We start from the raw sequence: 14912 nt of genomic DNA on the forward strand, positions 1-14912 counted from the left end.
CATTGCTAAAATGAATAAAAACTATTGTAACCAAGATCATCCAATTACAAGTTCTAATCAATCTTTTTAATAAAAAGTTAAAATACAAAAGTTTTCTAGAATTACGTATACATGCCTCTCCCCAAATTTCATAATTTATCTAGATCGTTTACTATTTTTTGAGATGTACAAATCAATACAATTTAAACTATAACAATTAGTTCATATTTAATTATTTGTACCTTAACTCCACCACTTTAGCCCTTCACTTCCGGCCTACACATATATCCCATGTGCCTTCCATATACCTAACACTGCTTCGAAGCCAAACTTGCACGAGGATATCGTCCCGAGTTTGACCTATACTCCCCAGACGGTTAACATATACGTATGCATGTAAATCAAAGCACTGTCTGCTCCTAAAAACGAGGCAACAATATATATATATATATAATCCCTCATCTACTCATGAGGACAAAAATAACAATGCCGAGCCTGTGGTATTCAAATAAATCTCATAATCCTCACCTTTTTTTTTTTTTTTTTTTTACACTATTTCTTATCAGCACTCAAATAAAACAACAATTTACGGAGTCATAGTGGACAATACGGAATTTATCTATGAGTTTATAGTTTATTTTAATTTTATACATCCATGAATATGATTACATCTATAAAATAAATATATATAAAAATCTTAAACCTTGCATGCACAACTAACTAAAATAATTAAAATCAAACCATCGTCTACATGCAAGTACAATACCCAACCAACATCAAATAAATAAAAATAAATAAATAAATATAAATCAAGGAAAATGAGTTTTCCACTCACAATTATTTTTTCAAAGATCAAAGAAATACTTGGAAAATTAATGAAACAACCAAAATAAAATCCTAATCCTTTTATTTTTCTCTCCACCTCTCATTTCTCTCCTCCGTCTCTCTTTTCTCTCTCAACCGCACACAGAGCACACTCTCTACTTTTCTTTTCTTTTTTTTCTTTTCCTAGTGACAATGCTATTATAACCTAATTTACTATTATATTACATTTTATTATATAAATACAACATATATAAATATGCTATATACGATCAATATATATAACACCTTTTATATATAAATATATATATATATATATATATATATATATATATATATATATATATATATATATATTCGAATGAACTATAAATAATTAAATATCACATTAAATTAATTAAATAACACATTAAATTTTCATGTACCCGCACAAATAATAAAGCAATAAAAAAAAGTAATAATAATAACAGATAATGACTTAAGAAATATTAAGGTTGCTACAATACATGTGATCTAAAATATTGTTTTCAAAATGACACAAATGTTCTCAAAACATAATACGAGCATTTCAAAACCCATGACATGCTTCATGATATAAATGATTTCAGTTTGCCTAATCCACATGCAATTTCTAACACACAGCAATGTTATCCTTCACCAATAGCCAAAACAGTTATTTATAATGCAATAATTGAAAGATAACTATACAGATATATAATCCAACAATTCCAAAACCCACATATATACTGTGATGCCCCAAATTTTTTTTGAAACGTCATAAGATTTAAATAAGGGTTCAAATAAGCTCTGTGCCATCTTAGGGTTTCGTGATGCAATTTACTTAAAACTTATTAAAAAATCAGGGCTCGCCCTAAATACTCGGTATTAACCCTTTATCAGTAACTTATTATATACCATCAATCACTTCGGTTAATTTATATATTAAACACAAATTATTCAATTCTCAATCACCAATAATGTTATACCAATAAAAAAAAAAAAACTCCCAACATAAAACATTATACATGTCACACAATAGTAATTAAATGTACAAAATTTAATAGACAATTAATTTAAACTATGGTATGAACATAATAACTTAGATATTAAAATTTTCAATAAATTATTTACGCAATCCTAAAATTCGTGCAATTGAACAGAATACTCAATAGGGATGTTTAGGTCACTTTTCAGAAAGAATTTCAGAAAAATAAGATGTAAATAATCCTGTAAAATTTCCAGCAATCTTTATGACACAAGTTTGTCACATTTCCTTACATTAATTCCATGCTTAATTTTATAGATCAAATCCATAATCTAAAAATTTATCATGAAACTAGACTTCTCAAATTTCATCTTTTAGTTAGAAATTACCAGATTTGGCTTAGTATAGAATTTTAAATAAATTTTCAAATACATAGTAAAATCTGTCTCACAGTTTCAGATTTAGTTAAATTTTTTTATAAATTCGTAGAAAGCTCAAAAATTGTTTCCAAAATTTCTGGATGAACTAGATATCATTATCAACAACTTTGTAGAGAAATCATCTCAAAATTATGAGTATAAAATTGTCTAAAAATTCGGGCAAACATGCTGGCAGATTCAAAACAGATTATTCTCAACACAGTTTCAGATTTAGTAAAAATATTTGTATAAATTCGTAGAAAGCTCAAAAATTGTTGCCAAAATTTATGGATGAACTAGACATCATTATCAACAACTTTGTAGCAGAAATCATCTCAAAATTTTGAGTATAAAATTGTCTAAAAATTCCGGCAAACATGTTGGCAGATTCAAAACAGATTATTCTCAACACAGTTTCAGATTTAGTAAAAATATTTATATAAATTCGTAGAAAGCTCAAAAATTGATGCCAAAATTCTTAGATGAACTAGACATCATTATAAACAACTTTGTAGCAGAAATCATCTCGAAATTTTGAGTATAAAATTGTCTAAAAATTTAGGCAACATTCTGGCAGATTCAAAACAGATTAATTATTTTCAATCTTCTCTTTAAATGTATAAATTACACATGCAAGCTTATTTCTTTACAATAATAAGATGATTTTAAGACTATCAACATCTTCAAACACTTGATATACACATCACAAAATTCCTACACATATATATAAAATTTCTATTTATGAGTAGTTATTTTAATCACAAGGACATAATCTGAAAATTTCACTAATAAAAAGAAATGAGAGAGTTGAAAGGGTTTTCTTACTTAATAGTAGGATTAAAAAAGGTGACGAAGTGGTAGAAAAATTTTACTTCCTTAACCTTCCCCTCTTCTTTCCCTTCTACTGAATCTCTCCTCACCTGTATATACTCCTTTTGTTTGTATGTGTCCATGAACTAAGTCTACCTATGATATATATAGGCAGATCTCTCTCTCTCTCTCTCTCTCTCTCTCTCTCTCTCTCTCTCTTTTCATGATGTTATTCCCTGCCATAAACTTCACTCTACCCAAAAGCCATCATTTGGTGGAATTCACCAAGCCAACATGCAAGTTAGCATGTGGCATACCCTTGCCACCGAATTTGATTCTCCTATATATATTTTTTTAATAATAATTTATAACAATAATTATTGAACATCAATACCTTATTATTCTTAATAAGATCTTTGTTAGTGATAGAATTAGGTTAATTTAAAACTAAATTTTTTTTTCACTGTTCTATATTTTGGATAGGTTCTGAATAACATTAATTAATTAATTTATTTATTTATTTTCTTTTAAGAATATTTTAAATATGGGTTTTCACAATCTACCCTCCTAAAAAAAAAATTTCGTCCTCGAAATTAATTCGTACCTTTAGAGTCGAAAAGTTTAGGGTAATTGGCACGTATCATACCTTATCGCTTCCACGTTGACTCTTCCGTCCCACGATGTCTCCAGAGAACTCGAACCAACGGTATATGTAGACGCCCCATTTTTGATCGACCTTAAGACTCAGACGTCATCGATTGAGCGCTCAGTGATGACGCATGTTGTGCTCGTCCTGAGGTTACGGAGTCTCGGCTGAGAGCCTTGCCTCCGGACTTCGGGACTCTGTGCTTTGCCTCGATTTGCGAACCAGGTTCTGGGAAAGAGAGGTCTCGTAGACCATCTCTCAGTGGCCGTAGGCTACTTTTCGTGGTCGTAGACCACTGTTCCCGTTTGGAGACCAGTTTCTGAATTTCGAAGCCGTCGGCCGTGCGCCTCGGTTCGGGACCGCCTAACTTTCTTCGTTTGCTCCGATTTTTGGCACACACCTTGTTTCCTCTCTCTAGAGGGACACTGTGACTCAGGAGACCACCTTCGTGGTCACACGCCACTTTCGATGCTTAATAATCAGTTTTCAGGGCCTCCGGAGGCGCGTTTTGGCCCCCGAACCCTCGTTTTGCATCCGTCTTGGTTCATTTTTGGCATGGACCTTGTTTTCATTGTTTGGAAGGTGGTACAAGGTTGGGAAACCACCTTTTCTCCTTGGAGACCACTTTTCTCCCGCTGACCGATTTTCTTGTTAGGTAGCTGGTCTCCCTCACTTTTGGACCACAATTACTGGTCTCCCACTACACCACTAGCTTGCATTGAGTTGGGAGACCACCCCTAGAGGCTGCTGACCAGCTTTTGAAGCTTGAGCCTTTTGACCCTTGTCGGCCGACCAGGGCAGGTGGTCGGCCGACCACTTAAACTAGTCGGCCAGCTTTCCCCTTTTCTGTCTCTGTGAGTGTGTGCCAGCTGTGCCAGCTGGAAGGCACAGACTGCATATGGAGGATTGGTGTAGACACCCCATTTTGACCGGCCCTAAGACTTGGGCGCTTTCTTTTGATTACTCAATGATGAAAACAGGAATATGCTATCTCACAAAATTCTCAGTAAAAAGATGGAATATAAACTTTAATCCTAGTCTTACACCTGTTTTTGCCAAATTATTTTAGACTCCTTCTCCATTTTCTTTCCCTTTATTATGTATTATATATATATATATATTATGTTATATTATTATATAATATTTTATTAAATTTATTCAGTACCCTAGTTTCACCCACGCACCATACTTTTGTATATATATAATATTATATTATATTATATAAGGGTATTATTCCTCATTTGAAAAAAAATTCACTACAATCCCATCGTGCGTCTTTTTGTTTTTTGTGCCTTTAGACCCGCTTTGGTCAAATTATGTTGCATATTTGGCCTACTAAAATATATTTTATTAGCCCATGTATTTTAATTTTACGTATTTGTGTGTTTTTTTTTTTATATTTTTCTGGGTATTTGTACATGTATTTATGCTAATAATCTCTTTTATATATTATTATATTGTAAAGTGCATAGTAATTTTACTGTGCATCTTTTGAAATCAACTCCTTCCACCACCGTTTCTTCTTTTGTCTTTTTCTTACAATTATTTTCTATAAAAGGGGGAAGATCAGAGAAGGAAGAGGAGGATTTTGGCAGGGGAGAGATTAGAAGAGTCAAAAAAAAATTGGGAGAGAGAATAAAAAAAAGGGGAATTGGTACGAGGGAATTTTGAGAGAAAAAGAATCAGAAAGAAGGAACCGCTAAAGTTGTAATTCCAAATTTTGACTGAGAATTGAGAACACATTCCACAGACTTGAGGGTGATCAAAAGAAAGTTTGTGAATCAGAAAATTCGTCATGTCCCCGAAAGGTGAGTTTTCACAAACTTTCATTTAATTTCAAAATGTGATATAATTTGTTTAAGTACTTTATTTATTGTTTTTCATAATTTTTTTTATCGCTTTAAATGGTCGGTTGGACCACCTAATTTTACTACTTTATCTGCTGTAATTTACTGTTGTATATAAACCGTTGTAATTTACATAAAATGTTGTAGTTTACTATTTATAAATTGTTATAATTTTATCACTTTAAATGGTTGGTCAAACCACCTAATTTGTTAAAAGATGTGACCCCGCCAAATGAATAGTGATCGGTGGTGAATAGTAACCTCCGGCGGTAAATAGTAACTTCCGGCGGTGAATAGTAACCCCGACGATGAATAATAGCCCCATCGATGAATAGTACCTCCGGCGATGAATAGTAACAGCGGATGAAAAATGCCCGGTAAGATGAATAACGATCAAGAAAGGTGAATAGTAATTGTCATGATGAATAGTAACTTCCGGCAGTGAATAGTATCTCGGGATGAATAGTGCTTCCGCAAAAATAAGTTTCTCCGAACAGAACGGAGTAGTCTTCCTACGTCAAGCAAAATATTTTCCGGCGCACATGAAGTTTCTTTATTTTATTTTATTTTTTTATTTTGAGAGTTTGTGAGATTTTTTATTTTGTTGTAATATTCCTTTCTCTCTCTCTTATCTGGTTTGTAATAATTTATTCAGAGCGTTGTAATAATTTCCCGCCCCGTTTCTTTCTATCCCGTTCTTTTACTTGCTTTCTTTATTTGTACATAAACATCATATTTATTTTTCATCATAGTTATGCTTTGCATCCATGTTTCATGCATCTTGATTCGGCTAAGTTTGCATTTGTGGATTTAATCAATTCCTATGTGATTATGTGCGCTACCTCATGTTCTTGAGATGATTCACATATCATATTTTAGAGGCTGAATCTTTAGTTACATCTCATGAGTGAATTGCATTAGGATTTTGTATATAAGATCATGCATGTTTTACTAACTTTGTTTTGTAGCTTGTTCGCGGGTCGTCAAACATGTAAGTTTTTATGCTTTAGCATCCCGTTTGTGTATGTTTTTCTTACTATGTTTAAGCATTTTACCATGTGGCTATTTGCTTATGTGATATAATTGTATGAATGTCAGTGGATGGAGGTTGTGTCGCTTAATTTGGAATGATGTTGATTTTCATGTTTGTAAACTCAATTTATTTGGGTTATACATTTTCAAAACTCTTTCAAAACTACATGAAATCAAGTTGTTCCAAAATGGGTGACATAGTCTATACTTGTATGCTTCACATAGTAAATTTTAGGATTTATTAACTAATCAGAACATGAACATATAAATAAAATAAAATTCATATCGTGGTTAGTAAAGGCCGATCTTTGATCGGGTGGGCGGGGGTGCTCATTATTGACCTTCCCCTCTCATACCTAAGGTTCCGAGCCAAGCATCCTTGGTTACGACAAACAGTGGCCTTGGCACCGAGTCATGGGTTTCCTAATTTCCCAAAATATTAGGTGGCGACTCTGAGATCTGATGACGCAGTCCATTTTTGACAAAATTGCAATAAAAATGGATTTTCAATAAAAGTTGCCAAATCTGGACTCTCATCTACGTTTCACATTGCACTCGTGAGAATAGATCAAAGAGATCTTGGGGGTCCGAACTGTTTAACGCGCGCGGGTACCCCCCGGGCATGTTACAGTTTCTGGCGACTCTGCTGGGGATTTTATGAAACCTTGACTCGAACTCCATGATATGACTTTTATTTTTAATTATATGTTCATTGCATTGCATTCATTGGTGCACTTCAAGTCCTTGTGTTGCCCAGATACTGGTGGGAGCACAGGTAAGCTTTTTGTGACACTACACCTATTTTTACGATACTTTAGAGGCCTTGTGTTGTAACCTTTTGAGATTTGTCAAAAGGGTAGCTTTGCTATGTAGCCTTGCTATCTAGCTTTGCTATCTAAGGTTCTCAGACTCCGAAGAGAGGCTATTTGACTCTTCTGATTTCCTGGGATCTTTATTGGTTATGACCCAAAGGACTCTTTGGTAACGTCACCTTGACTTCAACCCCTAGAGTAGAGCCAACCTTGTGCATATAATGAGCTCTAGTACCTTCCAAAATTAGGACAGGATGCTCTCCCATTTCTAGGATGTATGATGCCGCTTGTTTGAATAGTGAAACCCTAGATCATTTCAAAGTTAGGACAGGGTAACCCTAGCCCCCATAGGGGTGTTTGTTCTCTTTCATGCTATGTGTTATGCGCAATGTATGGGGATTCTTAGATTCAGATGAGTGGTTCAGTCATTTCAGCTTGTGTGGTTGAGTTCAGTTGTTTTTTTTCAACATGAGTTAGCAGTAATCAGTTGAGCTGGGATGCTGCTGAAATTCTGATTGGGGGTCCCATTTTGTTTCAGCAAAGTAGTCGAGCACTATAGCTTCCGAAAGGTCTAATATCCCCCAAGTTCTGTGGACCCGCATTGGTAGACTTTGCAAAAGTACAGATTTGGTTCAGGGTCAGCCAGTGTTAGTTTCTTTGCCACCGGTTACACGAAAAAAAGCAAAAGCTTCATCAACTATCCAGAGTACCCCTTCTTCACCTGCTAGATCATCACCACTTAACTCACCAGAATCAGTGATGGCTCAAATTCCAAAAAATATAGCAGACATACTATTGGGCCTTCAACGGAGCATGGATATTGTTGCCACTACGGTTTCTGCCCAAGGCACTACTCTTGCTGCTCAAGGCAATACTCTTGCTGAACTGCAACGCTCATCTGGGGGATCCATTACTCAACCACCTCCGGTGGCTCAGCCAGTTCCACCTCCACCTCCACCGGTTGACGAGTTTCCCGAACCTAATTCACCAGAAGATCTGAGGGTTCCTGCACAAACTTCAGGAGGATCATTTCCTCTTCCACAACCAGTGGGAGGGCTCCATCCCTCTGAAGCACCTGAGTCTGACTCAACTATGTTGAAGCTGGCCAAGTTGGAAAAACTTTTCAAAAAGGCACAAGGAGTCAATTCAATCTCGGACATTGAAGACGGGTACACTGAGACAGCTGTGAAGTTGCCAGAACGGTTTAAAATGCCACACATTGATAGGTTTGATGGCTCCGGTGACCCAATGGTGCACATTCGCCTATTCTCTGATGTCTTAAAGCCTATGGGTTTGACTCGTCCGCAAAAGCTCTCTTTATTCGGACGAACTTTGTCAGGAGTGGCTGCCATCTGGTACGCCAAGTTAGAGGACTCGGTAAAACAAAGTTGGGAAGAGTTAGCCGGGGCCTTTATCACCCAGTATGCTTATAACACCCAGATTGAAGTGACTACTCGGGAATTAGAAGCCACCAGTCAAGAGCCCAATGAAAATTTCATGACCTTTATCACCAGATGGAGTGCAAAGGCAGCAATGATGACCAACAGACCACTTGAAAAGGACCAAATTTGTATGATCGTTAGAAATCTACATGGAAAGATGTTACAAAAAATGATAGTCCTCCCGCTCTTCACTTTTAATGACTTAAAAGAGATAGGGGTTCAGATAGAGGATGCCATCAAACAGGGAATTATTGATGATAAGGAACCTGTTCGGAAACCTTTTGGTCGCAGTTCCAATACTACCGCTAGTGGTAGCACAGCTGTGAAACCCTCTGAAATCAACTTGGTTGCCACCACCACTAAAATAACCGATCCCTTTGCTCATGCTGGCCTGCAAAACACAACCCAAGCTCCAAGTAGAACATTCACTCCTCTCTATATGTCACTCTCTAAAGCAATGAACATCTTGATAAAAAGAGGGTACTTGAAACCTTTGGACCCCCGACCTCTTCCCGAACCTCTCCCAGCCAAACATGACCCTACCAAACACTGTGCTTTCCACCAACAACCAGGACATGACACAGATCGTTGCTTTCGTCTCCAACATAAGATCCAAGATCTCATAGACAATAAAGTCATAGCTCCCCCACAACCGCCAAAACCCAACGTCACTACCAACCCGTTGCCACCCCATGACAGAGTTCCATCACCTCCTCATCTTAACCTCATCCATACATTTTCATCCACCTTCAACCCCAGTATCTATATCACACCTACTCATTTACCAAAACCTGAGGTATATATTCCTGAAGGCATTGAGTTATGCATGATGGATGCACCTCCAACCCAGCCAAAACCCAAAAACCCTATGGTGGTAGTACCTATGCTTGAGGCTGGCAAACTATTAGAGAAAAAGTATGATCCTAGCCGGTATATTATTCCCAATGGTCAACTAAAGCTTGAGGTTGATCTGCCTGACTCATTTTCTATCAATGTTGTCAGAGATGATGTACTTGAACAGGGGTTGGATGATTTGGCCGACCCAGAGGAGGACTTGGCTAATCTTCATTTCTTTGAAGAATTAGATCTTGAGAATGTGCAGAGGGCATGGTGGGAACCGGAGAATTACAGTCACAGTTGGTCAAGCAATGATGAAACTTCTGCTGAGGAAACTGAAAGAAAAGGGGATAAACTAAGACTTGATTTCGGGAAACCTGTTAAATATGGTAAAGGAAAGAGGTCCAAAGGAAGAGAAGAAGAACCAGAAAGCCAGTTAGAGCATACTGTTGGAATGATTCAAGCAGCGCTAGATAATTGCCTTTCAGTCAACGAAGGCGAATGGTGGGATGATAATGACCTACAGCTGGCCCATACTGATGATGAATGGGTAAACCATGTGCCGGATGAGACTTGGTATGCAAACGAAATTGATCATTTGACTAGGAGTGGGCGCTACTTCAAGCCTCCACATCTAGACCAAGGAGAACCCTCTGGCAAAGATAAAGAGGTAGAGAAAGAGAAAGAGAAAGAAAAAGAGAAAGAGGTAGAAGAAGACCTGGTTCTAAAACAACTGAAAAAGATCCAAGCAAACATTTCTATTTGGGGTCTTCTCATGGCTTCTCGAGAACATCGACAGGCAATGTTGTCAATGTTGAGCAAGGCTAAGCTGTTAATTGACACCACTCCTGAGCAATTAGTGTCATTAATCACCCCGAGAGAAACAATCCCAGCAATAACTTTTGCTGACAAAGAGTTGCCACAAGAAGGATCGGGACATAATAAGCCTCTGTACGTATCACTGGAATGCAGAAAGAAATGGATACCGATTGTTCTGATTGACACCGGATCAGCCATCAATGTTTGCCCTACACGCACTGCTTATGCAATCGGGCTAAAGCCGGCAGATTTCACGCCCACTACTCAATTGATCCGGGCCTATGATAATACTAGTCGGGAAGTGATTGAGACAATCAAAGTACAAATAGCAGTGGGTCCATCTGAGCACGAAGCTGAATTTCATGTCATGGATGTTCCCGCAACATTCAACTTGCTATTGGGAAGGCCTTGGTTTCATCAGATAAAAGTTGTATCATCCACATTACATCAATTGGTAAAGTACCCATACGGCGGAGGAATTGCCACTGTCTTCGGAAATTCATCCATTCATCCTCCCCTAGAAGTCACAACACCACTGCTAGAAATACAGCATGGGGAAGAAGATGTATTCCTATCAGGTTTTACATTGGCAGAGGCCCAGCTAGTTCAAACGCTCATGGCAGAAGATGAAGGTGTATACGTCAGTGCCCAATCAATCTATTTCATGAGTAAACTAGGTCACATTCCAGGGATGGGATTGGGACAAAGTGGCAAGAAAAGTATTACTACAACCAGTGAAGTACCTCATAACCCACATGCATTCGGACTAGGGTATGCACCCACAGTTGATGACTGGAAAAGGAAAACTGAAGAGATCAGGGAGAGGATCAAGGCCAAGAGAACCGGGCAGCAGTTTGAGTTAGTTCATAAGCCAATTCGTGGGACCTTGAACGGACGCTTTGTCCGCCAAGGAGAAGACTTCCCTTTCTGTGGTTTCCCCGAGCCCTGGATTGATCAAGTGGAGAAAAAGAGATACCTTGGGTTTAAGATCTTCTTCGATCATCAGCTTTCTGACAGTGATGAGTAGGGGGTAGATCCTAGTATCGACATCAGACAAGATAGAGAAGTCAGCTCCGAAAGCAGCACAGAGGAAGTTCTGGGTCTAACACTGGCTGACTTACTGATAGAATCACATACTAACGCTGAACCGATGAATTTGGGGGATATGACCATTGCCGTGATCGGGGAAGAGGTACCTGCTGACTGTTCAAGCTTCATCATGGATGCGGTGAATGGCTCACAAATAAATTGGCATTTTGAAAAGAGTTGTATTGAGAGTTCTGAATTGGCTGTTGAGTCTGAGTTTGGTGGGCCTGTGGGGTTAGAAGCAGATTTAAGTTTGTCTAAAATGTCTAAGTCTTCTTTTTCTTTCTCTTTTGAGTCTGTTGCAACTTGTGAGCCCGAGGCTTTGAATGAAGATGTGATTTCCGCTTACTTTTCTGTGCCCATAGTTCATAATATTGACCAAAATTTTCAAAATTTTGATAAAAACGAAGAGGAAGAAATCCCTCGGGCTTTGAAAAATTTAATCGACTGGGAGGAAGAAAGGCGTGCTAAGCCATTAGTGGATGAAATTGTTTCTGTAAATGTGGGTACTGAAAAAGATCCTCGCTTGATTCAAATTGGTTCTACATTGTCTTCAGAGGAACGTGAACAATTAGTTGCTTTATTAACAGAATTCAAAGATGTTTTTGCATGGTCCTACGAAGACATGCCAGGAATTGACCCTGAGATTGTACAGCATAGGATCCCTTTCGACCCTGGGGCCCGACCTGTCAAACAGAAGCTTCGCAGAATTCGTCCTGATTGGGCCTTAAAAATTAAAGAAGAGGTTACTAAGCAAATCAATGCTGGTTTTTTGCTAGTATCAGAATATCCTACTTGGTTAGCCAATATTGTGCCAGTTCCGAAGAAAGACGGCAGAATTCGAGTTTGTGTTGACTTCCGGGATTTGAATAAGGCTAGCCCAAAAGATGATTTCCCATTGCCATATATCGACCAATTGGTAGACTTCACTACAGGACATGCTTTACTGTCATTCATGGATGGTTTTTCAGGGTATAACCAAATCCTCATGGCTCCAGAGGACAGAGAAAAGACAGCATTTACCACACCATGGGGGACATACTGCTACAGGGTTATGCCATTCGGTTTGAAGAATGTCGGGGCTACTTACCAGAGAGCTGCTACCACTCTTTTGCATGATATGATCCACAAGGAAGTTGAGGTGTATGTAGATGACATGATTGTCAAGTCCAAAGATCGGGAAAGCCATTACACTGCATTGAAGAAATTTTTTGAGAGAATTAGGGAATACAAGCTAAGGCTAAATCCACAAAAATGCACCTTTGGGGTAACTGCGGGTAAGATGTTAGGATTTCTGATCACACAACGGGGAATCGAAGTTGATCCATCTAAAATTAAGGCCATCTTAGAAATGCCGCCACCAATGACTGAAAAAGAGGTGCGGGGTTTTCTAGGAAAGGTGCAATTCATAAGGAGGTTTATTTCAAAGCTAACCTTGACTTGTGAACCACTGTTTGGTCTCCTAAAGAAAGGGAAGAAGTTCCAATGGAATAATCGATGTCAGTTTGCATTCGAGCAAGTCAAGCAGTATCTGCGGAATCCACCTGTGTTATCACCGCCCGAGCCAGGAAAACCGCTAATTTTGTATTTATCAGTGACTGAATCAACCATGGGATGTATGCTTGCGCAAGAGTCAGATGAGAAAGTGGAGAAAGCCATCTACTACTTGAGTAAGAAGATGCTTGACTACGAGATCCGCTATACTTCCTTGGAAAAGGCTTGCTTGGCTTTGGTTTGGGCCACCAAGAAGTTGAGACACTACTTGTTAGCTCACTCGGTAATTCTGGTTTCAAGATTAGACCCCATCAAATATCTCTTTGAGAAACCAGCTCTTACCGGTAGGCTAGCTCGTTGGTTACTCTTGCTTTCTGAATTTGACCTTAAGTATGTCACTCGCAAATCTGTCAAAGGAAGGGCTGTAGCAGAATTTTTGGCTGATCACCCAATTAAAGGAGGAGAAGATGTGGAGACTCATTCCCAGATGAAGAGGTCATGCAGATGGAAGAAGACACTTGGAAGTTGTACTTTGATGGAGCGTCTAATCAATTTGGCTATGGAATAGGCGTGTTGCTCATAGCGCTGGATGATTCCCATATCCCCTTAGCTTTCAAACTCCAATTCAGGGTATCTAATAACCAAGCAGAGTATGAGGCATGCATTGCTGGATTGGAAGCAGCCCTGGAACTAGGGGCAATAAGGTTGGATGTGATCGGGGACTCAAACTTGGTCGTCTCTCAAGCCAACGGAGATTGGAAAGTTAAAGAGGAAAAAATGAAAGTCTACCATCAAACCTTGGACATGTTGATCCCGAGGTTCGAAAAACTGACTTTTACGCACTTGGTAAGAGAGAACAACCGATTTGCGGATGCGTTGGCAACCTTAGCATCAATGATAGATATACCGGTTGGGGTCAAGATGCGTCCGATCCTTATAGAACAAAGGTACACCCCCGCATATGAAATGATAGCCGCAACGGAAGAAGTTCAAGATGAAAACCCTTGGTACTTTGATATTTGGAATTTTCTGGAAAGCGGTACATATCCACAAGGGGCAAACACCAAAGACAAAAGGGGGATACGGCGTCTTGCCACTCAGTTTGTCATTTGTGGAGATAAGTTATATAAGAGAGGGCATCTGGGAATGCACAAGCTATGTGTAGAAGAAGAAGAGGCAAAACGTATCATGGAAGCCATCCATGGAGGAGAGTGTGAAGCCCATATGAACGGTATAATGCTAGCTAGAAAAATCCTTAGACAAGGATACTACTGGTTAACCATGGAAAGTGATTGCATCAACTTTGTTAGGCGATGCCACAAATGTCAAATCCATGCCAATCGCGTGAACATCCCACCATCAAAACTCTACAACATGACTTCGCCTTGGCCTTTCTCAGTCTGGGGCATAGATGTCATCGGGGCAGTCACACCGAAAGGTTCAAATGGGCATCAGTTCATCTTGGTTGCCATTGACTATTTTACCAAATGGGTTGAAGCACAGTCATATTCAGTGTTGAAAACATCACATGTGGCCAAATTTATCAAGAACAACATTATCTGCAGATACGGGGTGCCAAACGAATTAATTTCAGACAATGGCTCACATTTCAAAGGAGAAGTGGCAGTTCTACTTGAGAAGTATAACGTGGCTTTTCACAAGTCATCAACTTACAGGCCACAAACCAATGGGGCCGTTGAAGCTGCAAATAAAAACATCAAGAACATTCTGTGTAAGATGGTAGAAACTTATAAAGATTGGCCAGAGAAGTTGCCTTTTGCACTTTGGGGATACAGGACATCAATCCGAACATCTACAGGGGCAACCCCTTACTCTTTGGTATATGGAATGGAGGCTGTTTTGCCGATTGAGTTGGAAGTGC

General features: G+C 38.5%; 1 protein-coding gene across 1 annotated transcript; it reads left to right on the plus strand.

The window, feature by feature from the left end:
• The first annotated feature begins 8111 nt into the window (after positions 1-8111).
• Positions 8112-11477, plus strand: LOC145814055 (uncharacterized). Its single transcript, XM_082910580.1, has one exon. It carries the CDS (start codon positions 8112-8114, stop codon positions 11475-11477), a length of 3366 nt encoding a protein of 1121 aa, XP_082766706.1.
• Positions 11478-14912: the final 3435 nt, after the last annotated feature.

The sequence above is a fragment of the Camellia sinensis genome, unplaced genomic scaffold, assembly GCF_055761805.1.
Source record: "Camellia sinensis isolate YWXY unplaced genomic scaffold, ASM5576180v1 Unanchor1, whole genome shotgun sequence".
NCBI classification, from domain to species: Eukaryota; Viridiplantae; Streptophyta; class Magnoliopsida; order Ericales; family Theaceae; genus Camellia; species Camellia sinensis.